Below are 24,844 nucleotides of genomic sequence, written 5' to 3' on the forward strand. Positions count from 1 at the left end.
ATGAACGAAGTCTTTTCCTTGTCCTCTGGGTTCATTTGAATTTGATTATACTCGGAGTAGGCGTCGATAAAAGTGAGGATCTCGTGGTCGTCCGTGGTATCGATCAAGCGATCGATGTTGGGCAATGGGAATGAGTCTTTGGGGCAAACTTTATTCAAGTCTTTATAATCTGCGCACATTCTCAATTTATTTCCCTTTTTGGGAACCACCACTAGGTTAGCCAACCTATCGGGGTATTTCACCTTCTTAATTGATCCTATTTTTAGGAGTTTGTTACCTCGTCTTTGAAGAACACATATTTTACCTCGGGCTGAGGCCTCTCTTTTTGCTTAACCGGTTTGAACCTGGGATCCACACTTAGTTGATGGTTAGTTATTTCCGGTGGGATCCCTGTTATGTCTAAATAGGACTAAGCAAAGCAATCAATGTTGTTAATGAGAAATTGGATAAGTTTTTTCCTGAGTTCGGGGGTTAATCCCATTCCTAGGTATACCTTTCGATTTGGAAGATGTTCAATCAAGATGACCTGTTTGAGTTCTTCGACCGTTGATTTTGTTGCGTCCGATTCCTCGAGGGCAACGAAGGTTCAAGGAGTGAGGAAGTGTTCCTCGCCATCTTCGTTCAAATGTTCACAGACCACCTATTCCTAAGGGTTCAACTCGTTTCCTAACTCATCCTGGACGGGGAGAATCGATGTTGGTGCTATGTCGTTCACTGCGAACATCTCCTTTGCTGCATGTTGTTCCCCGTATACCATTTTTATACCATATTTTGTTGGGAGCTTTATCATCCGATGAAGAGTTGATGGTATCACCCTCATGTTGTGGATCCACATCCTCCCAAGTACGGCGTCGTACCTCATGTCACCTTTGATGACATGAAACTTGGTGTCTTGAATTGTACTAGACACGTTGATTGGGAGTCTGATCTCTCTCTTTGTTTTCTCGCTTGCCATGTTGAATCAATTGAGTATTCAATAGGTGGGTATGATCTCATCGAGCAGTCTGTGATGCTCCACCACAATCGATCTGATTATGTTGGCCGAGCTACCTGGTTCCACGAGCACACATTTAATTTGAACATTATTCCAAAGAAAAGAAATTACCATTGCATCATTATGTGGTTGAGACAAGGTCTCGATCTCCTCTTCGCTGAATGCGAGAGCATCTCTGGTATGTAACTCCGAGTTCGCTTTTCCCTAGCGATGGATATTTTCGTTCGCTTGACAAAGGGTCCTTGTGGGGCGTCGACCCCTCCAATGATCATGTGGATGATGTGTTGTGTTTTCTCTAGTTCGTTTTTTTCTTGTTCGCCTCTCTTTCCGGAAATTGATTGTTAGCTCGGTCGCCGAGGAACTCCCGAAGGTGCCCTCCATGATCAGTCGGGTTACCTCTTCTTGAAGCTATCTGCAATCCTTAGTCCTATGACCGTGAGTGCCGTGATATTTGCATACCAAGTTAGGGTTCCTTTGTGAAGGATCTGAGAGTGTGGGTTTTGGCCACATGGTATCTCTGATTTTACCTATGACCGATACGATGTCCGATACATCGATGTTGAAGTTGTACTCGATAACCAGGGTGCCTCTGCCGGTCCAGTGTCCCTATTGAATCCAGCTTTACTCATAAGTCCTTGGGAACTTTGACTTCGATCTGTCCTTTGATTGCCTCGAGGTGCATTACGCCTCGGGGCATTTATTTGATCTTCTCAATACGACTGTTATCTTTTGCTTGTTCGGTCTCGACTCTCTTTCTATAAACCTTTGTTCCATTATTAAAAGCCTGCTAGGATATACTGAGCCGGAGGGGGCTCTCGGTTGGTTGTCCTCGACCCTGCTCTTTGATTGGCATCTGTTGCGTACATCTGTCCAAGTCACAGCGGGATACTCAACCAAGTTCTGCTTTAGCTGCCTCGAAGCTATCAAGCCTCGCTCGTTCAAGCCCTGAGTGTAGGCCCGCAATGCCCAATCATCGGCGACCGACATCAATTCCATTCGCTCTATCTGGAGACGAGATACAAATTCCCTCATCATCTCGAATATTACTTGGAGGCTGACTCCTCCTTCTTCCATTCCTCGTGCTTCTTCGCCTCCAGCCTGGGCTTCCCTGCATCCATTCCTTGCGGGGTCTACGCCTGCTTCCGTTTTCAGAGCGTTGTGGGAGTTGATATCAACTGACCCTACGTTTGGCACTCCCTCAGGATTTACAGGTGGTACATTGAGCCCTATGCCACTGTTTTCTCCAAGTCCCTCGCTGTTGTGAAGGGGTGCATTTTTTGTGCTAGACATGATTAAGCCTGAAATCAAAGAATCTTTGACAAGAAAAAGTGTGAAGAGCAACGTGTGTTATGAGAAAACTAGCACCAAAACAATCACTATTATTTTTAGCTCCACGGTAGACGCCAAACTGTTTACCTTAAAAATGGTATTAACAATTATAATTAATTTGTGGTTCTAAAAGTACGTAATTTATACTAATACTAGTTGTTATGCGAATAATGCTAAGTATAAATGAACAAGAAACAATAAGCAAACTAGTGTGGTCTCAAGATCGAGAGCCTCGAGCTCAACAGTATGAGACCTCGAGGGCAGCCTTTGAAAGTTGATGATGAGTAATAAATGAAGAACAAATGAACAAATACAATAAATGAGAAGTAATAAATGAAGAACAATGTAATAAATTTGTAGAGTAATTGTTGAGTATTTTTGGCAAGAAAAGCAGAGAATGTCCTATTGTATTCAATATTCTGTGTGTTACAAAGTAAAACAGTCCCTCCTCCCCCCCAAAGAATGTTTGGGTCCCCTTTATATAGGAGGAGTGAGTCTCAGCACAATACAAGTCAAATCACGACTGGAAAATGCTATTGGTGTAGCTATATAACAGACTTGTACGGGCTTGTATTGTCTTCGTAGACTCTGTCAGCTCTAATCACACGTCATTGGGATTTTTCCGCCTTTCCATAATGGTCACCAGTTTTATACTGCCTCGAGATTGGCCATAGTGAACCTTCGATGTGCTCCATCGAGGGACGCACCTCGTGGTCACACTTCACATTCTGCTTCGAGCTTCTCGAGGTTGGGCGTGGAGTGCCACAGTAGCCCCAAAGTCGAACTCCTCGATTTTGGCCGTATACAAACTACGACACAATCCCGTATATATTCAAGGCAGAATAGCCTGGTAGACACCTCTACTTATTCCGTTTTGATATCCCGATCCCCTTATTTCATGAAGTTTCAACCAGACATTTGATCTTGTACAAATTAATTTTTTTAAACCCTTATGACCGTTGACCAAATTGATGTGACACTTGTTTTACTGAATCAGACAAAGTGTGTGATTACACGTTCCAAAAAATAAGTGATTGAGTAATTTTGATTAAAAAATATTAAATAGATAAGAAATGTAATGCCAAACAAATTTCTTTCCCTCCCCTCCCTCTTATTCCCCTGGCCCATTCGATTCTCTGTCTCCACCATAACATCAAGAGCTGCTACATTTTTTTGCTTCTCTGCCAATCAATTTACACTAGTCTCTTCTTCTCTGTTTTGTTTTCTTTTTGTGCTTGCCCATTTAGTTTATCTCAAATTTGTTTTAAAAAAAACTTTTAAACATCTGTTAACCATGGTATTTTTAACCATAGTTTCTTAGCAAATAAATCTTTTTTTCATAGCGTGTTCTTTCTCTCTTTCTGGGTGGGAGCAGGAAATGTTCATTTTAAGAGGTGGACATATTTGATATTTGTAGTATTGAGATTTGGTATTTGTGAAAGTTGGAATTTAATAGGCAAAAGAAGGGTCTCCATAGTGAGTCTCTTCCATCAAAGTCCCTCGAGATTCGAAGTGATCTCCTAGTGATGTTCGATATTTCGAGGATCTATGATGTTACTCGCTTGTCATGGACATTGACTCGTTCGATTCCTGGATTTTGAGAAGGTGACGTGAAGGTAAAGAAGATAAGAGGTGAGGTAGAGAGGCTAGCAAAGATGGTAGAGTAGACTTACAACAATGGAGAAAAATCATGACAAAAAGAAGATAAAGTGGTTTTGGTTGTGTGTTTTCAGATGGAGGACAAAAGGGTGGTGGTGTGTGCTGGTGGTTGTAGGTGGAGGAGGAAGAGATTAAATGGGGAAAAGAGAGAGGAGGAAGGTTGGGATACTTTTTTAGTTGGAGAAAAAGGAGATGAAATTGGGAATTTTATAAAAAATAATATGTTATTAAAATAAATAATGATGTGGCATTAAATAATTTGAGGTGGATATGATATGTCGTTCATGTCAGGGCGAGTGAGCAGCACACACTATAGGAGGTGTTTAAAACTTATGTTTTGGTTGAGTTCAAGTGCTTGATTAAAACTTTATAGAGTAGGACTGAGATAGGGACGGAGATATCAAAATGAAATAAGAAGAAGTCTATTAGCCTATTCTGCCTATATTCATTAAAGAATCTGCTGCAGTATGCTATTACTTGCACGACATGGTATTGCTACTTGCTATCAACTGCATCTTATAGTTACAATTGTTCAAAAACAGTCTTTCTACCTTTACAAGGCAGAGATAAGGTTTGCGTACAATTATTCTTCCTAGATCACACTTGTAGGATTATACTGAGTCTGATGTTGTTGTACTACATGGTGAGTTCTATATGGGTGGGTGGGGTGGGGTGGGGTGGGGTTAGTCAAGCATCAAAATGGTCACCCAACTCAGCTATTTAATCATAAAAACTACCACAAACTTGTGCCCCAAGAGGTCAACTATCTTGGAGCCTACGGTTTCTGCCTTTGTGGTGCTCTTTTTCTTTCAATATAAAAATCAGCAGGAACATGGAGTCAAACTCTATTTAAAGGTTCTTATTTTAGCTTCCAAAGTCACCCTTATCTGCTTCATTCCTTCCCCAAAAATGGGTCGTCAAAAGAAGAAGGAAAAGCTAGTCAAACCTCAACAAAATGTTAAAAACTTAGTCGAGCCATGGCCAAATCTCCCTCAACAACTCCTCAACTTTATTGGAAGGCAAAATCCTAACGAACCTGATCGAATGCAAAACATCAGCTTTCGCGGTGTTACTAAATCATGGAGAGCAGCATCTAAGCAATGTTTCGCCAATGCACGATTACCATGTCTTGAACTTTCTCATAGCAAAGGTTACTACCAGTCCAAGACTCAACAAGAGCATACTCTCAACATCTCATTTCGACCAGGTGAATATTGGTGGTACGGTAGAAGACCATGGGATAAACCTTGGACTCATTTTCATGGTTGTTCACACGGGTTGATTGTCGCTGGAGGAAAAAATCCAGCAGATTACAATCTCATGGTTCCAACAGCAGTAACCAGTTATTGGACTATTCCTCTTTGGGACACCACTATTCCATTCAAGTTTGCAACTCTGTCTTCAAATCCTTCAAAAAATTACAAGGACTGCTCTGTGATGGTTTTAACTGGCTGTTCCAATCCATTTTTCGTGGTTTATCAGATGGGGCGCCAATTCAAATGGATTAAACAAACAAACAGTCTTGTCGATCCAAATTGTTCAAAAAGACAACTTATGATACTTACTAATGCTATTGGCTTTGAAGGAAAGTTTTATGCATTAAGTTTGCAGGGTACTTTAGCAGTAATTGAAGAGGTTGAATATGAATTTCAAGTCACTAAGTTAAGCCGAAGCCGCGCTGTTCCAGCAGTTTTCTCAAAACACTTCACAGAGTATATTCTTGAATCCAATGGAGAGATCTTGTTGATTTTCTTGATATCAAAACAATCAACTAAGAATGTGGACAAAGTGGAAGTATACAAGCTACAGATGGATGATCTATCATTAGTAAAAGTGGATAATCTTGGAAATAGAACAATATTTGTAGGGAGTAATTCTTGTATGTCAGTTAATGCAAGTCAACTGGGCTGCAAAAGCAACTGTGTCTATTTTAATGAGGATGCGACTAATACGTGGCAATTTTATGAAATGGAAAGTGATACTATTTTGCCATGTTTTGATGAGTATGGTTGTCAAACAAGAAGTCCAGTATGGGAAGAGCCAATAGTGGAGAATAATTGCTCGTAAGAAGAAAAAATGTGTCAAACTCAGTTTTCAATTGTCAATAAAAAATGCATTCACCTTCGCACCTTCCTACCAAGGGTTATGTACTCATAAATCTGTAATCGTGTCATGTCTTGTCTGATTACCTCACCCCAATACTTCTTAAATGGTTAGGGGTTAATGTTTGAGTCCTCACTATCCTTTCTATTTATCATAGCCCTGGGGCTTAATTACTCGATATTGTTATTGCATGTCATCTATTTTATGGTTTTTATGCTTCTACTACTATTTCTATGGTTTCTGCTAACGTTGTTGATGTCTTCCTGAGTTGAGGGTCTATCAGAAATAGTCTCTCCGCCCCACCAGGTAAGGATAAGATTCCCGTACACACTACCCTCCCCAGACCCCACTTTGTGAGAATTTATTGGGTCGTTGTTGTTCTTATTGTATTACCAATAATTGCTTGTCAAAGGAACAATACGTCAAATCTAGTTTGTCACTTTGTCTTTTGTTGTACAAGTATTAGAAAAGTAACTACTTTTTAAAAATTGAAAGTTACACAACTTTTCCCAAATATAATAGAAATTTACTAAATAATTCTAATAAGCTAACTCAAGTGGAATCTTATTTTCTGAAAATCCTATTTTTTTTTTTGAAAAAAATCTTTTGCCATACCAATAAATGACATCACAATTAACCAAACAATCAATATATGCGTCTGTACTCGACAGAGATATGGAGTAAGGTACTAACATGGCTGGGAATAACAAGACAAGTTTATAGTTGGGAAGATAAAGTTGAATGGGCCACAAAAAATGTAACTGGGAAGGGAGCTAAAGCAGAACTCTACAGGTTGAGCATGGATGGTGCAGTATATAATGTATGGATTGAAAGGAACTGCAGAATTTTTCAACAAGTAAAGAGAGGAAGTGGGGATATCACAAGGCAGATTATACGTGAAGTCCATTGTCGAGGAAGTATACATAGCACATTGAAGAAAGAGCTACAATTTAGAAATTTTTACCCATAGCTTAGTTGAAGATAGGTGTTTAGAAATGATGTACTAAGTTTGAGGCCATATGTCCAAACTCAACGTTTGCTTCTGATTATACATGTAAATATTTACAAATGGTAATAAGAAGTTTCTTAATTACCAATATATATATATATATATGCGTCTTACTTTCTGGCATGCTATTTAAAATATAATATTATTTTTTATATTTAGTAATTCTTTAATTTTAATATCCTACATGGCATGTTTAAGACTATAAATGATACTTTGGTACATTATATGCATTTTTAATTTAAACTCAAGATAAAAAAGCTTTATGATTTATTAAAACCCGAACTAGTCAAACTAGTAAGACATAAATTTAAAGGAAAAGAATACTTATAATTTATGCAAATTAAATCGTTTTAAGAGCCTTAAAATATATTTAAGGCAACCTGATTACACAAATTAAATTTAATTTGCATAATCAGAATTAGGGGTGGCAAATGGGCGGGTTGGGCTAAATTTGGGCGGGTCAAGATGGGTTAGGTCAATAAATGGGTCATTGCCCAACCCAACCTAAAGTGTACTTAAGTTAAGATGGGCTAAACAATGAGTCATAACCCAATCCGCCCAACTTGACCCATGTTTTTAGAACCATGGTCATCTTGCATACAAAGTCTTTTACCTTAAAATGTGTAAGTTAAAATTTTTTTTGGGGGGTGGGGTGGGGGGAGGGGGAGTGGGGCGGGTGGGTGATGCAGAAAAATGAAAAAAAGCAGAAAATAGAAAATTAAAAATTAAAAAAAAGTAACAGAAAATAGAAAATACAAAAGAAAGGAAATTTGTTTTTGAGGGGAGGGGGTTTTGCGCGTTGGAGGAGTGGGGGGCAGGGGGCAGGGTGGAGGGGTGTTGTAGAAAAAAACAGAAAATTGAAAATACAAAAAAAGTAAAATATTTTTTTTGAGGGGGGGGGGGTTTGCCCGGATGGGGTGGTGGAAGGGTGAGGGAGTTGGTGGTGCAGAAAAGAAAAACAGAAAATTGAAAATACAAAAAATAAAGTAAAAATCTTCTTTTAAAGGGAGGAGTGCAGGGGGATGGATGATGCAGAAAAATAAAAGAACATAAAATTAAAATACAAAAAAAAAAGTAAAATTGGGGCAACTAAATAAATTTCTATATAAGTCGTGTTGAGATACCTTTTATTTTGGGTGAGTTTCATGAGTTTTATTTGGGCTGCTTAATGAGTTATAAAATATAATGGGTTAACTTGGGCTCAGCCCAAATTAACCCATAAACTAAAATTATGTAACCCAACCCATTAATTTCTTAGCGGGTTAGATGAATTTGGGCTCAAATTACCGCCCCTAATCAGAATATCTGTTCATTATACTTGGATATCAACCTAATTACTTGGTCACTACTCACCAGATTATTTTCTTTTCTAATTAATAGGAAGTTTTCTAACTTAATTTTAACACATTAGGGATCGTTATTAACACCAAAATAACATGCCGAGCTTATTCCAATAATAAAATTCTAGATTTGTCTATCATTCTTGTATAGGTTTTGCTTTCTTCTCCTGGCTTAATGGAGAATTCGAATGCGAATGGTGAATATGAAAATGAGAGGATTACTACTTGTCTATGGATGCTACCGGAGGATTGTATTGCGAAGATTTTGGCCTTTACAAGCCCTCTGGACGTTTGCCGTTTTTCTTTAGTCTCTAAACCGGTTCGACCCGCGGCTGAGTCGGATTTCGTTTGGGAAAAATTCTTACCCTCCGATTATGAGTCCATCGTTGCCGGATCAATGAGTCCGATACCCGATTTTCATTCAAAGAAGGATCTCTATGTTCATCTATGCCATCATCCCCTCTTAATTGATGCAGGTCGCAAGGTATAAAATGAAAAATGAAAAACTAGTAAAAATATGCTTCATTGATTTCTTAATTTTCGATGCTCACATCATTCGTTAGTTCTGCTATAATTGTTGATACATTAACAAAAGGATTGTAATTACACTTCTAAACATGGAAAAGAAAAAAAAGGCAACTGAATTTGTCTGCAATCCCAATCTCACGAGGTATTTTGGGTTTGGGGGTCCGAGAAGGGAAGTTAAGATTTTGAATTTTTGGTTCTGAATTTAGAAAAATCAGCTTTCTGGATAAATTATTTTTACACATTAAGTGAAATTTTTTAACACAAATATTGCCGAAAGTACTAGCTTCTACCGAACTATAAGCGGACTATTGTGAAGAGCATGGGATTGACTATGGAGGATGTCCTTAAAAATATATTACTTAATAAATTTAATAAAATAAGAAGTTTGACTCTTGAAATTCTAGTGTATTGTATAAATTGGGACAGAGGGAGCATAAAATATGTTTTTATAAAGTAAGCTTGTGATCTTTTTTTCTCACTCATGGGGTGTCAATTGTCAACTTGTAACTACTAAATTATTGCTTATAAATCCTACCATACTTGTTTCCCTTGGGTAGAAAACAAAAATTAACATGAAAACTTAAGTTGGTAGTAAAATTTCCCCCCTGTTTGCCTCAAAATTTAGTGCTTTTTATATTTATCCTTTAAGACATCTCTTGTCGTCTTGTTAATCCACTATAGGTACATGTTAAGCTTGTCGTCTTTCATTAGTTGTGCGTTTCTTATTTTATGCTATTGTTCAACAGAGTTTCTCACTGGAAAAATGGACTGGAAAGAAATGCTACTTTTTAGGTGCAAGGGATCTTAATATTGCATGGGGTGATACACCAGACTATTGGAAATGGACTTCACTACAAGAGTCCAGGTTTGCCATTTTTTAGCGGATATCTACTATCCTTTTCTTGAAACAGATAGTACATGCATTAATGACAATTGTTTGTCTAATCAGGTTTCCAGAGGTGGCTGAACTCATACTTGTTTGGTGGCTTGAAATTTGGGGCACAATAAGAGCTGGAATTCTGTCACCACAGACTTCCTATGTAGCTTACCTTGTTTACAAGTTGGAAGATGAATTCGGGTTTCATTATCGACCCTCAGAGATTTCAGTTGGAGTTTCTGGTGTTGAATTCGACAAACGATTTGCATTTTTGGTGCCAGATGGTAGACCTCAACGGCGTAATCGCTATGTGGAGTCAGATGATGATTATGAGGAGCCAGTTTATACTCCGCCCTCTGATGTGGTTAGGTGTTTGCCGGAGGATGCTTCTACTCCCTTGCAATCTGATATTCAACGTCCTAAACTTAGAGATGACGGCTGGTTTGAGATACAATTGGGTGAGTTTTTTACTGAAAATGAAGATGATTGCATATTAATGAGTATGAAAGAGGTGAATGACAGTGTATCTCAAAAAGAAGGCCTTATTGTTGAAGGAATTGAGATAAGGCCAAGAATGGGTTAATTATCACATTTTTTAGAAAATATTTTTGACATACAGCTACCATGTATTCCGAATAGAACATGTTTCTTTTTGGAGCACTCCTCCATTTCAAGTATGTTTTGGTGCTATGGTAACTGGCTTGTTGTGTATAAACCCATACTAGACTTTATTGTTTCAGAACCATAATCATATAAACAGGTTAACAAACTAGGCTTGCAATTTCCATTTCAGAAAACTGCCAATTATTAGTGAAATGCTCAGTGAATTAGATGACATGTTTGACCAATTAAAACCCACCATGTAGTAAAAAAGCATAAGTGCAGAAAATATATGAACTTCAGTTTAAACAATTGTAAGCATAAGATGCAGAAGACAAGTTATTTTTCAAGAATCATCCTTGTTTTACTGTTGAGAAGTTCATAGTTGATACTAACAAGCAATACCCAGTGGCGAAGCTAGATATTTCTCCAAGGGTGTTCAAATTTAAAAGAAATGAAAAAAATTTCCGGCAAAGGGTGTTCAATATGTGTTACATACCTCTAAAACGTAATATTTTACTATGTACACAGTGCAATTTTTGGACGAAGGGTGGTCAGCTAACCACCTTATCACCATGTGGCTTCGCCACTGTCAATACCATGCCGTGTATAGCATAATGATGCAAAATTTTTATTATGGGGGATTGAGTCATAGTTGCTTGGTTGATTGTTCATGTTGTATTGAGAGAATAATTTACATAAGAATCTGAAGAACTGTACATGTATATAGTCGTGTTAAAACAAAGTGACCATTTTCCATGCTTTGCTCCCATGGAAAATTTAAATATTATAGTGATTAATCAGGAAGAAGAAAATTACTGGTTGCTCCTGGTGATCAATTCTACATTAAAGATTCAATACCAAAAAGGTTGCTTTCAGGAGCAGGTGATATTGCTTTTGCTTGCATGTCAAACAGCCACCAGTTTCCACTTACTTGCTCAGTAAAATATATGCAATTGGTCCTGCATCCTAGCTTGCTGCCATTAATCCACATACAACATTCTTCCTCCACAAACAATGTTCTATGCCCAAGGCTTTCCATCTTAACCCACAACAGTTTTGGAATATCGAGCCTGTAAACTTCAACATCATCCACTTTTTTTATGGATCTTTTAGAGATCAAGAAAATCAGTAATATCTCCCCTTCTGATTCAACTAAAATTTCCCTGAATTGCCTTGAAATAACAGAAGGAACAGCCCTGCTTGAACTCATCTCAGAGACTCTAAGGCTAGAATCAACTTCTTCAATAACTGCAAGTGTCCCCTGCAAACTCAACGCGTAGAATTTTCTATTAAAGCCAATGGCATTTATGAACTGCAAATGTTCACCTGAGCCAAAGGGGTCAGTGAGGTTACAGTCTTGCTTCCTCCACACACGTTCTTTTCCGGCCCTCGTTTCACAGAACACAAAAGCTGGAGAAGCAGCACCTGTTAGCACCATAATCATACAAGTTTTTCCATAATCATTGAGACCTATGGGTTGAAATGTAGATAAAGTTGCAAACTTGAATGGAACGCGGGTATCCCAAGATGGAAGGTGACAGTAGGTCTCTCTGTAGGATTTCCACAATAAGATATCATCCGGACAGCGTCCAACTGCTATTAGTGAACCATGAGAGTGACCCTTGAAATATATCCAAGGGTCCTTCCATGTCCGCGATCTTCTACCATAAGGCCAGTAATATCCTATATGAAACCAGATATGAAAGCAGTGAGAATGATTCTCGTTTTTTTGAATTTCAGTGAGTTGTGGCCATAGGGATTTTCTTATTGGGATACATTTTTTAGAGTGTGCTGATCTCCATGACTTGGTGACACCACCAAAACTGATGTTTTCCATTAGACTCGGTTCATTTGAGATTAAGCTGGTGAGTTCTTTGGGAAGATTTGGCCATGGCCTTGGGCTGTTATTGGCTTCTTTCTTTGGTGAACTTTGATTCTTATCCTTCTTGACTTTTTGAACCATGCGCTTTTTTTTTTTTGTGTGCAGAAATGGGAGCTAGAGAAGGAAATGGTATGGGAATATAGCTTGAGGCAGGCTTAAAATAATCAAGATCAGATGTGGCCACCAAGTAACCGTAGACTCCAAGTTAGTTGATCTCTTGGTGCACAAGGTTAGTGGTAGTTTCTTTCAATTAAATAATTGAGTTGACCATTTAGATGCCTTATTAATATAACATCTATCTGGAACTCACTGTGAAAAAAGTAGTAGTGCAGAAAGTAATATATGGGCTCCAGTTTGAACAACTGTAATTTTGAGATGCATAAAACAAATTATTTTTCAAAGATCGTTTTAGTTCCGAAAAGTTCATAATTTGATAACAAGTAGCAGTAATCATGTCCTGCATGTAACAACATAAGACATCAATTTCTTCACTATGCTACCTACATTTCGATTCAAGGACAATCCACACTTTTTAAACATAACCTAAGTGGTCTGAATTCAATGCCATTATTTACAATTAGCTACTCATCAATAACATGGCATCATACCAATTTAGTCTTTGTTTTTGGAGTATATAAATTTAGGATCATCTTTGCTAATGAAATGTGTTAATAAAAGCATCAAGGGAGTCAACAAAAAGTTAAAACTATGGAGAATCACTCCATTCAAGGCAAGTTGGAGTAAGATTGAATATGTAAATTGCAAGTTTAGCCCCCTTTGAAGGGGAGGTGGAGGAAATGAAAACTCAGCCTATTAAAAGGAATTCCTTCAAATCACAACTTGATCTCTACTACTTGTTGTATACAACAACAACAACAACCCAGTATAATCCCACTTAGTGGGGTCTGGGGAAGGTAGTGTGTACGCAGACCTTACCCCTACCCTCGGGTAGAGAGGCTGTTTCCAAATAGACCCCCGACATCCTTCCCTCCAAGAACTTCCCACCTTGCTCTTGGGGAGACTCGAACTCTCAACCTCTTGGTTGGAAGTGGAGGTTGCTTACCATCAGAGCAACACCAGCTGTTTATTTTATTAGCCTTAGGCTCCAGGAATCAAGATAGTTGACTTCTTCATAAATTATTTTTGTATATTCATATATATCCAACTGATTAACAAAAACAAAAACAAAAAATAATTTATGAAGAAGTTAACTATCTTGATTCTTGGAGCCTAAGGCTAATAAAATAAACAGCTGGAACAGGGAGACTTAGACTATAAATGTATTTTTTGGATTGTCAGATAAGCTCCAGAATTAGTCCTTGTTTCCTTTATCCATTATCTATACATGGCTCCAAATGATAGGAGGAAACAGAAAACTTCATCTAAAGAAGAGCCTGCTTATGTGGAACCATGGCGAAATCTTCCTGAAAAGCTACTCAACTTTCTCAAAAAGCAACCAACACATTCAACTCTAGCAAAATCTATAGGTTCTGCTGGTGTTTCTAAATCATGGAGATTTGTATCCAAGAAATGTGATTCCATCGCACAATCACCATGGCTTGAGCTCTCAAATGAACCTCAATACTATTGCAAGACTCAGCAGCATTCCTTCAGCCTCTCATTTGAAGAAGCCGGTTGCTATTGGTGGCATGGTAGAAGAAGGCCGCGTTATGATCCTTGGAAGCATTTTCATTACTTCTCACCTTGGTTGAATGGAGAAAATATACCCATTGATTGCTGTTTTCTGAATACTTCCAAAGGCTATGCTCATTGGGCTACTTCCTCATCCAATGCTAGAAAATCATTTATGTTTCCCTTTCTAAATTCTTATCCTTACTACTCTCCTTTTGTTGGTAGTGGATACTGTTGCTTTCCACCATTTGTGGTTTATGAGTTAGGAAAAACCCAAAAATGGATGAAACAAGAAAGCAGTGAAAATGGAGTTATTGATCCGAATGATCCAAAGGCGCAACTGATACAATTCAGTAATGCCATTATCTTTGAAGGGAAGTTTTATGCACTAAGTTTGCAGGGGACTCTGGCAGTAATAGAAGAAAGTGATGAATCTCAGTTTCAACTTACGCGACTAAGTAGAAAACAAGCCATTCCTTCGAGCTACTCAAAGCATTTCATAGAGTGCTTTCTTGAGTCTAATGGGGAAATTTTGCTCATTTTCCTAATTTCAGAAAGATCAAACAAGATGGTGGACAAAGTAGAAGTGTTTAAGCTGCAGATTGAAGATTTGTCATGGTTAAAGCTGGACAATCTCGGAGATAGAACGCTATTTGCGGGGATTAATTGCTCTGCTTCAGTGCCTGCAAGTCAAGCTGGCTGCAGAAATAACTCTGTCTATTTTACTCATAAGGGAATTGATGGTTGGAGACAGTATGATATGAGAAGTGGTTGCATTTTGCCCTGTTATGATAGTGCTGGTTCTGAGATAAAAATTCCAGAGTGGGAGGATCCAGAAACTAAAAAATCGTTACGTCGACGTCGACGATATTGAAACATATGTTTCTGTCCAGTATCTCGTCTATGTTTTGCTATTATTATGACATGTTAGTAACTTTGTTATTGTGTGAAATAAAAGTGAACAAAAAGTCTGACTTGTTTTGAGAAGCTTTACCTATTTTGAACAGAAATTATAATTCCCATTAATCTTGGAATCTGTTGTCGAGACAAGAAAATTTTCGTGATTTATGCGCAAGTTTCAGAAAGTAATCTTGCAGCCGTATTGTTCATCCTAATCTTTATGTTTGTTTTTTATATTTTCTTTTTAAGATGATTTTTTGGGAGTGAAGAATTTATTGGTTATGAGTTGACTTACTGATATTCTTGAACTGATTAGTTGGAGTAATTAGCTATATTGGTTCTAGTTGAGATTTGCTCTTGTATTACTATTAAATTACTTAATTACCAGGAAACTTGTGTCCCAAGAAGTCAACTATTTTGGATTTTGGATGCTAAAGCAAGAAGTCGCTCAACCATATTCACAAACAAAATATAGTCGAAATTACCTGCTTATACAATAAGCGACGTACTGTTAAATAGTTCCAGGGGTATTTTTATAAGAGAATTTTTCGCAAAGCACCATCTTTTAGTCCTAATTATCAATTAATAGAAACCCTTTGCTATATTACGTCCTATAGATATCTTTTATGCAATTATATAATGTATTTAAGGTAGTGTATTTAATAATACAACAAAAATTAGCGGCGTACAAAAAGGAAATCCAGCTATTTCTGAAATGTATTTACCTGTATTCAAACGTATGTAGCGCTAAATACGTAACGTATCTGCGCAATATCTGGGTCGACGAAGATGTTAAAAACGGAAGGAAATCAAATCAATTCTGATTTCCCTAATTTTACTCAACAAACTTAAAAGTTATCCCATCAATCTGTATTCTTCTCAAAGTCAAAAATACAGAAACGTGAAAGAAGCGAAGAAACAGAGCAGCTTGCTTCTATATTGTGCGATTTTCTTCTCCTCCTTATCGATTGCGACAAATTATATACAGAATAAGGTATAACTCTTCTATATATATGGCAAGCTTGACAGTTTTGTTGCGTCATTCTGGAAAGTGGAACGATGAGGGCAATTATATCGACTTTTCAATTGAGGGAATACTGATTAAGGAGTATGCTTCCTTTAATGATCTAGTTTGTTCAATTTCTAATCAACTGGGTATAGATTTGAGCACAAATACCATTAAAATACAATACAATGTTGAAGGCAATCGCACGCCAATGGAAATACACAATGATATGGGTTACAGAGTGTATGTAAAATTGAAAAAAGAGAACAGAGAATTTGGGATGTATCCTCTGTGCATTACAACTATGGAAAAAGAGCTTATCTCTGGAGATGGTTTAAATCAAGGCGACATTGTGCAGATAGACGAAGCAGTTCAAATGTACGATTCCGATACATATTATACACTAGCTATAGAACTTGCCAATTCAGGAGAAGCGATTGGAGTGTTCGAACTCCACAAGGATTTGATAATTTCAAAAACTAATCAAAAGGAGGTTATGGCTGGACAAGTGTATAAGGATAAGGCTACATTGAAAGAGGTGATGAATAATTATGCTATAGCTCAAAGGTTTCAATTCCGTGTTGATCGGTCTAATGCTGTCAGGTTTGATATTTGTTTAACTTTGTTGTATTTAGTTGTAGTTGTGTGTTTCCTCCAGATGATGAACACCTTTGAAAATTTATATTTGTTTAGTGTTCTTAATAATATGTATTCAGGTGTATTTTACTATTGAAAAAATACAACAGTGGCTATGATTATTTTCATATTATGTCTATAATGTTACTAAGTGTTTGATTATTCATACGAATGTATTTAGTTGTATTTATTGTATTTAATCACATCTAACAATATTGGAATTCGTTAGTATACAAAATTACATATACACAGATATCAATTTGGTACTTTATGAATAGGAAGTATATATGTCAGATTCGTTAAGTTGTCTGATGTATGAACTTTTCTGTCCAGCTATGCATTAATATGTATTTCAGAAGATTGTGATTGGAGGTTTAAGGCTTCAAGCATTAACAAATCGGAATTATTCAAGGTGAGAGAATTCAATGACAACCATACATGTCCGCTGAAGGATAAAGTGTACGAGCAGCGGCAAGCTAGTAGCAGCCTTATAAGTGGTATTATAAGGACAAAGCTTACAAACCATAAGAGGAAATACACTCCGAGGGACATTATTGATGACGTGAAATCAGATCTAGGTGTTGATGTTAGCTATATGTTGGCGTGGAGGGCTAAAGAAAAGGCAATGAATTTTCTTAGAGGTGAACCGGCTGATTCATACAAAAAATTACCAGGATACTTATATACAATGGATAAGACATATCCAGGTTCTTACATAAGAATGGAAAAATCGTCAAAGAATGAATTCATGTACGTGTATATATCTTTGTATGCATTTATAAGGGTGTTTGATCATTGTAGACCAATTGTTGTAGTGGACGGAAGTCATCTAAAATCCTACTACACCGGGACATTCGTTTCTGCAAGCACGTTGGATGGGGCATGTGAGTACCTCAATAATAATACAATTTGTTAATATTTAAAGCATTGGAAAACATGTATTTAAAAACAATTATATTCAATTGTATTAAACAGGTCATATATTGCCACTAGCATACGGTGTTATTGATTCAGAGAACGATGCTGCTTGGACGTGGTTCTTTGAGCAATTCAAGATAGCGTACGGTGTAAGGGAAAACATGTGCATTGTTTCGGATAGAAATGAGAGCATCATTAAATCTGTATCGAGAGTATATCCGGATTTACCGCATTGTGCTTGCATATGGCATCTATGGAATAACGTATACAAGAAATTCAAAAAGAGTCATGCCAAGTTGAGTGAGATATATTTCTCGATGGCAAAAGCATACAGACAAACTGAATTTGATAGTCTGATGGAGAAGGTTGAGAAGGTAGATATTAGGGTGAAAGAATACTTAGAGTTAGCTGGTTACGAAAAGTGGGCTAGGTTGTATGCACCTGTTAACAGGGGATGGACAATGACGTCAAATATCGCTGAGTCAATCAATGCATCACTAGTTTCAGCAAGGAAATTGCCAATATCTGACTTCCTAGAAGAAGTTAGGAAGATGTTTGGTCGTTGGAATTGTAGTAACCGTAAAGAAGCTACTCAGACATACAAGACGCTTGGGAAAAAATACCAGGAAATGCTGGAGTTGAATGAGACCATGTGTACCCGTATGACTGTAAGTTAATTTTTTATGGCATTGTTGTATACAACTGAATACATTTTTTTAGGCAGAACTACTGGTATGCATTTTTATGAATATTTTCTTGAACTAGTAGATAATATAGATGAATACAGGTAAATACATGTTATTATTAAGACTGTATGCATGTGATAATGATTACAATGGAATTCAGGTGATTGATACAGTTTAAATTGATTGGAAATACCTGAAAACATCTGCTAAAAAAGGTTGAATACAAATGCATACAAATGCAGACTGTAGAGTAATACAGTTGAATACAGTTGCATACAGTTGCTGGAATCAACTGAATTCAACTGAAATTGAATGAAGTTGCAATTTTTGAAGTTGATAGTAACCATTTAACTCAGTAGTATATATTTGTTAATTCATGTAAATGTGTTCAAAACGTATATTTCTGTTTTTAAATGTAGGTGGTACCCTCAACTGAATACTTACATACTGTTAACGATGGTGGGAGGAATTACACAGTCTGTCTGCTCGAGAGAAAATGTGTTTGTGGGAGATTCCAAATTGATGAATTGCCATGCCCACATGCCTGGGCTGTATTGAAGAGCAAGTTTTTAATGCCTGAAGAATATTGCTCTAGCTATTACAAGCCAAGTACAATTGTAATGACATACGATGTGCCAGTGTACCCGCTACCGGACAAAAATGACTGGAATATACCAGAGCATGTTGCAGAGGAGGTTGTACTACCACCCAAATGGAAAAGACCTCCTGGAAGGCCAAATAAGAAGCGCGACAAAAATTTAAGTGAATTGTTGTTGCCGAAAAATCAACATTCATGTAGCATATGTGGGCAGGGAGGACATAACAAGCGAACTTGTAGGAATGCTCCACGTAATAAATAGTTGTATTCTGACATGTATTGGTGACTCGACATTATCAGCTATAATGAATTCTTTTTTCGAAGTAATATATTGTGGAATGACTTTCGTTAATATTTTATGAATTTATTTAGTTGAAGTATTTATATATATATAAATATATATGATTTGGCTGTGAGAGTATCTTAGTATAGTTGAATACAACTAATTCAATTCCTTAATATAGGTGAATATAACATGTAGAATAGAGTTGAATATAGGTTAATAACACAGTTTAATTCAACTGACTTTGGTGGAATACACTGTAATACAGTTGAATACGGATCTGGACATCTGGTTGAAACAATTGAATTTAACTGACATTGGATGAATATAGGTAATTCAATTGTTTAATACATTTGAATACAACATGTTCAATAATGTTGACTATAGGTTAATACTACAGTTCAATTAAATTGACTATAGCTGAATACATATGAAATCAGAGAAAAATACAGCTGAATACAGTTGAATAATACAACTAAATACAAGTTAATCAATATAACTTGTATTGTTTCTAGTCAATTCAAAGTTACATCTGAATGGATGCAGCTGAATATACTTGCATACCAACTGTAGACAACTAATAAATACACTTTAATACAACTGAATTGAACGGAATAATATAGATTAATACAATAAGCTAAACAGAATAATACAACTAAATACAATTGCTTAATACTGCAAGATAAAGCTGATCTTATGCAGCTGAATACAATTCAAAAATTGGCATTAACAAAAATCATTCAGCATACATAAAGTTTCAGAAATTTTAACTAACATGTGCGTTAGCTAAAACCTGTTCAAGCAAACTTAACCAAATTTCAGCATGTAAGTAAATAACATCTACGACCAAAACCACTACAATCAGTATCATTGTTCAAGCTAAACTCAAAAAAAAACCTAAAGCTATTCTAAAACTATCTGCATCTTTGCCTCCGACTCAGAGATTTGCCTTTCAATATTTGAAGGTGCTTCACTCTCGCTTATTGCATCAACATCTATCTTGCGCATAGCATAGTCCCATAACAGAGCACCATATCTTTGACGGAGAAGAGTGGCATCAAATGGTGTTTTTTGTGTAATCTCTCCAATAGTGCTCAGAAACTCCGCGAAGGTTGCAACATGCACTCCACAATCCCTAAACAATAATTGATTGAAACAGAATATAAATTAATTAATCCATATACTGTGTATAAAACATATAAGAATGATGATTGGATACTTACATGCTGCCCGCTTTCTGTTGAGGCAGATTTGGAACGAAGATAACTTCAAAAGGTTCGTTATGATCCTTGTTTGTGTATGCGGGATAAGCATACCAGTGAATGCCTTGACTATCTCTGTAAAAGCCACTAATTGACAGATACAGAGGTAATAGCTTAGCTAGCTTTACAATCTCAGAGACTACGTATGCATCATGACCGGAAGACGTGTACGAGTCGTACACTTTGATACATCTATCTTTGAAAGTCACAACAACCAACACCCAATGAAGTTTTTCCTTCAAGTTCACTGGTATCAAGACATTATCCACTGTATGCCAGGGTACATTAGCATGCAATCTATAGCCCCTAATGTACTCACATACAACGTCTTCTTGTTTTGCTACATTAGCATTACTATCTGTATCTTCATACCTGTCATATATTTCATCTATTCTTGTCTTGAATATACAATCAACAGTAGTAAACGTGAAGTCCCTATGCTGATTGTACTTGCCCATCTTTCGCAAATAGTAGAATATGACATCCATATGCTATAAACAAAAGAGGTTGGTAGATAGTGTGAGTTTATTTGCTTGAACTAAGAAATAATATATAAGAATACCTCAATACAGATGCTAAAAAAAAGTTGAATACAACTGAATACAGAAAATAGAGGTATTCACTGTAATACAGGTGAATACAACTGTATTCAGCTTATGGAATACAGTTGAATTCAATTGACATTGAATGAATACAACTAATTCAATTCCTTAATATAGGTGAATACAACATGTAGAATAGAGTTGAATATAGGTTAAAAACACAGTTCAATTCAACTGACTTTGGTGGAATACACTGTAATACAGTTGAATACAGATCTGGACAACTGGTTGAAAAAGTTGAATTTAACTGCCATTGGATGAATACAGGTAATTCAATTGTTCAATACAGTTGAATACCACAGTATCAATAAAGTTAATTATATGTTAATAATACAGGTGAATACAATTAACTATAGCTGAATACATATGAAATAAGAGAAAAATAAAGCTGAATAATACAACTAAATACAAGTTAATAAAACAACATGTTATTATTTAAAGATAAAATTATCATTTTTGGGAAAGACTCACATTGTCATCCCATAACTTCCCGTAAATGGATAGAAGGTAAAACCAGTTTTTGGAATCAACTTGATCAGCTCCAAAATCCAATGGAATGTGAAGTATAGACTTGTTTTTCTTGTAATGGTCGTCGAGATTACTTCTACAAGTATGATATAAAACTCATTATGTACATACCTTAAAAGAATGAAAACATAATACAATGAACGAGGGAAAACTCACTTCTGATCATGTCTTGCTAGAAGACCTTCACGAACCCACTTGTCATATTCTTGAATGAGTAACATAGGATGTGGACCCGTTATTGGATCTTCCTCAAACGGGTGTCTTTTTTCAAAGATGGGTGTCAACTTTACAGAGGAACATGCTGTAAATAATCACGATGAATGCTGTAAATAATCACGATGAATGCTGATTATTACGTTTGTAAAATCACTTACCTCTTGAGTCGAAGTTAGACTGATAAGGCGAAGAGTTCCATCTACTTGGTCGCCTATTTCGTTGAGGTTGCACTGGTGTGGCTTCATCTTTTTTTGCACTTGCGTGAACAACTATTCTAGTTTCTGGAATTTGACTGGGTAGAAATTTGTCGTCCAGTTCAAATTGAGAAACATAGAATTCTTTAGATACATCCTCTTGGTTTGTGGTAGATGGTATGATGGACGGTACCTCTGAAATAGTTTTGTGGTAGATGTATGTATCATTGTTAGCATGGTAACTTAATGTTAGAAAAAGATTAAATACATATAAGTAGCTAGTATACATTACAGAAAATGCAGATTAGCCAAGCAGAATACATGTAAATACAGTTGAAATAAAAATAAATACGGCAGTTTAAAGTGATATTACAGATTAAGTGTAACACAGTTATGAATACATTTTAAAAAATATGCTCAATATGTTAAGATTTAAAAGTCATAATACATATATATAGAGCTGAATAACAGTTAAATACATCAGTAAAATGGCTAGATTAAAACATATATGAATACAGCTAAATATATATGTTCAATATGATAACTGCTTTTATACCTCATTATTATCTCCGACATCTGTGTCAATGCCACCATCATGTCTCACTATGGGTTCAGTTTGCTGATTTTGTTGAAGTTGGTCTGAAAGCATCTTGAAGTTATCATTGATCAATGTCCTTAGAGACTTGAACTCTCCAACAACCTTAACAGTACAAAATAGTTAGAAAAATACTAAAACACATAGCTATCAAACTTTATTGATTAATCGGTGGGTAAATACTCACGTATTCTTTGAATGATTTTAGGTCTTTCCTCAAAGAAGATGGGTCCTCATTTTGGCCTTCTGGGAGCTGATGGTCATGCACAACTTTATGTCCAATGTCAGAAAGACAAACAGGAGGGACTTTGGGCTGATCTTCTGGTTCTTTTGTAGGAATTTTGGGTTGTTCCTTGACCTTCTATGTGGCGGTGATGAAGATGGACCAACACTTTCAACATGTTTCTTCTTAGATTGAAGATTGGGTGTAGGAGAAAAGTCATCTGTATCCTGTCCCGATTTGTCTGAATGCGCAGGAGTAGGTATTTTCTCAATATCGGCGCACACTTGAGGAATCTGAAAAACAGCAAGCTCTATATCTAGAGGAGTGATGTCCTTGAACACAATCTGTGAACAAAAATAAGTTATGACTTACAAAAAACATATTAATGCATAACTGTATAATGCTATATTCAGGTGTATTTAACTCTGTTGTATTCTGAATGTATTAAAATGTATTAATATGTATGCAAGTATTCATGTATATAAGCTTATGAATCCAATGAATACAACAGTAGGCTTCCCTCTAACTGAATGCAAATGTATGCAAATTATAGATGTATTTGTGTTCAATTATCTTCAGAATATTGATAACATTTGTATATTACCGTGTTTCCGGTGTCTTTGAACATGCCGTTCATCAGATAAGAAAATGTTGGCTGATTTCTGGTGGTTCTCCAATTGAGTATTCTGGGGACCACGTCGCAGACTCGGACTGCAATTTTGGAATCAACAGAAGAACAACACTCATAAAAACACACCTGCATAGCTAGGGGCATCCCAGCTATCCTGTAATACTTCTTCAAAGCATCCATCTTCTTGCTAATCGAGTTTATCAACAACTCAAATGCTTTAATACCCCAATGATATTCAGAATAGCGCCCACTCTCTACTAAGTCAAAATCTAGCCTCGGTATAGTTGCACTATTCTTCTCAGATGAAAATATAAAGGTGTGGATGAAATACAACAAAGATATCTTCAAAGCATCCTCATCATTGTCGGGGCCCCATGCCTTGTCATTGAAGCATTGTCTCAAGTGTTTCTTCTTTACAATATTAGCACTTCCAAAATAAGTCGCAATAAGCCGGTTAGGAGGAGTTTCACTAAACTCAAAATCTTCATCTTTACCTACACATTTGAGGCCAGTCACAAGCGCAAACTCCCTTAATGTGAAATGTAATTCAGTACCATTGACGTATACTGCAAATACATTGTTTGGAGTGCCGTTTAACTGTCGAGCCATGAAGCATCTGAAGAGTTGATGTTGAACATCAAATCGCTTCGTTTGAAGAAATGAGCCAAAGCATGTATTGCCGAATTGTTGGAACTGATCGGGAGTAAGCTTATCTTTTAGCTGGGATACTATATCAGTGTTAGTGTAACTACTAATATGAGGTGCTAATTTTGGCTGGTGTTTCACAAACAAATCAATTCCCTGCAATGAACATTGAAAGATACATGTTAATACAGATGAATACATTGCAAAAATACATATTAAGATTTTTTGGAATACATGTAAGACATGATACAGTGACAAAGCCAAATGCATGTCAGACAACTACAAACACTTACAGAAGACTAGATACAGTGACAAGGCTAAATATATGCTAACATACTTTGTAACATACAGATATAATACAAAATATTTCAGATAAATACAACTGAATACATATGAATGCATATGAATACATTTGAGGTCAAACTGGACAATTGAATTATCGCAAATATATATTAGCAAACGCTAAATACACATGAATACATATGAATACAGGTAAGATTACATTAAAAATGAACTGTTGGAAAAAACCAAATACATATGAATACATAAACATACTGTAGAAGAAACAGACTACACTATACAAAAAGGTACAAAAATACAAGAAGATAGATATGAATACAACAGAATACATGTAACAAATACCAATTACCTTTTGGTTTCTTGAATCTTTCATAGGTTTTTTCCTCTTTGAGTCAACTTGATTTTTGGTTTCTTTTGAAGCTTCATCAACTTGGACTTCTTTCAACTTGTCCTTGTGTATTTTACTTCTTCTTTCATTAACTTTGGATGCTGATAAACCTGCAAAATCTTTCTCCACTTGAGTCAGTTGCAACGAGAAAGAGGGCCCATCAAAATAGAGAATTTTGGTGGGTATACCTCTGGGTAGTCTGTTGAGTGGCGTTGCATCCGACATTAGAGAGAAAACTCAAAGAATCCTGGTGATTAACAATACAAATGGAAGATAT

At 36.5% G+C, this 24,844-nt stretch overlaps 4 protein-coding genes across 8 annotated transcripts; 3 read left to right on the forward strand and 1 right to left on the reverse strand.

The window, feature by feature from the left end:
- Positions 1-4,891: 4,891 nt before the first annotated feature.
- On the forward strand, positions 4,892-6,049 carry LOC138877014 (putative F-box protein At3g25750). Its single transcript, XM_070156390.1, has one exon. The coding sequence runs from the start codon at positions 4,892-4,894 to the stop codon at positions 6,047-6,049; it is 1,158 nt and encodes a 385-aa protein (XP_070012491.1).
- A 2,399-nt stretch (positions 6,050-8,448) lies between these two features.
- LOC104230657 (putative F-box protein PP2-B12) lies at positions 8,449-14,943 on the forward strand. 5 transcript variants are annotated; one of them, XR_011406184.1, is made up of 6 exons: positions 8,449-8,918; positions 9,709-9,827; positions 9,912-10,297; positions 12,183-12,307; positions 12,430-12,553; positions 13,687-14,943. XR_011406184.1 is itself a non-coding variant. In XM_070171052.1 (5 exons), the coding sequence occupies exons 1-5, from the start codon at positions 8,610-8,612 to the stop codon at positions 12,481-12,483; spliced, it is 993 nt and encodes a 330-aa protein (XP_070027153.1). In that variant the 5' UTR covers positions 8,449-8,609; the 3' UTR covers positions 12,484-14,943. The 5 variants fall into 5 exon arrangements, 2 of the variants coding, with proteins under 2 accessions (XP_070027153.1, XP_009781824.1); XR_011406185.1 differs by having other exon boundaries at positions 14,511-14,943; XR_011406186.1 differs by lacking the exon at positions 12,183-12,307.
- A 926-nt stretch (positions 14,944-15,869) lies between these two features.
- LOC104241748 (uncharacterized) lies at positions 15,870-18,962 on the forward strand. The gene is made up of 4 exons (XM_009796679.2): positions 15,870-16,465; positions 16,832-17,382; positions 17,474-18,084; positions 18,522-18,962. Exons 1-4 carry the CDS (start codon positions 15,870-15,872, stop codon positions 18,960-18,962), a joined length of 2,199 nt encoding a protein of 732 aa, XP_009794981.2.
- A 4,277-nt stretch (positions 18,963-23,239) lies between these two features.
- On the reverse strand, positions 23,240-24,552 carry LOC138877016 (uncharacterized). Its single transcript, XM_070156396.1, has 3 exons — positions 24,529-24,552; positions 23,361-24,035; positions 23,240-23,314 (listed from the first exon to the last, which is right to left on the reverse strand). Exons 1-3 carry the CDS (start codon positions 24,550-24,552, stop codon positions 23,240-23,242), a joined length of 774 nt encoding a protein of 257 aa, XP_070012497.1.
- Positions 24,553-24,844: the final 292 nt, after the last annotated feature.

The sequence above is a fragment of the Nicotiana sylvestris genome, chromosome 1 (genome assembly GCF_000393655.2).
Source record: "Nicotiana sylvestris chromosome 1, ASM39365v2, whole genome shotgun sequence".
Taxonomy (NCBI): Eukaryota; Viridiplantae; Streptophyta; class Magnoliopsida; order Solanales; family Solanaceae; genus Nicotiana; species Nicotiana sylvestris.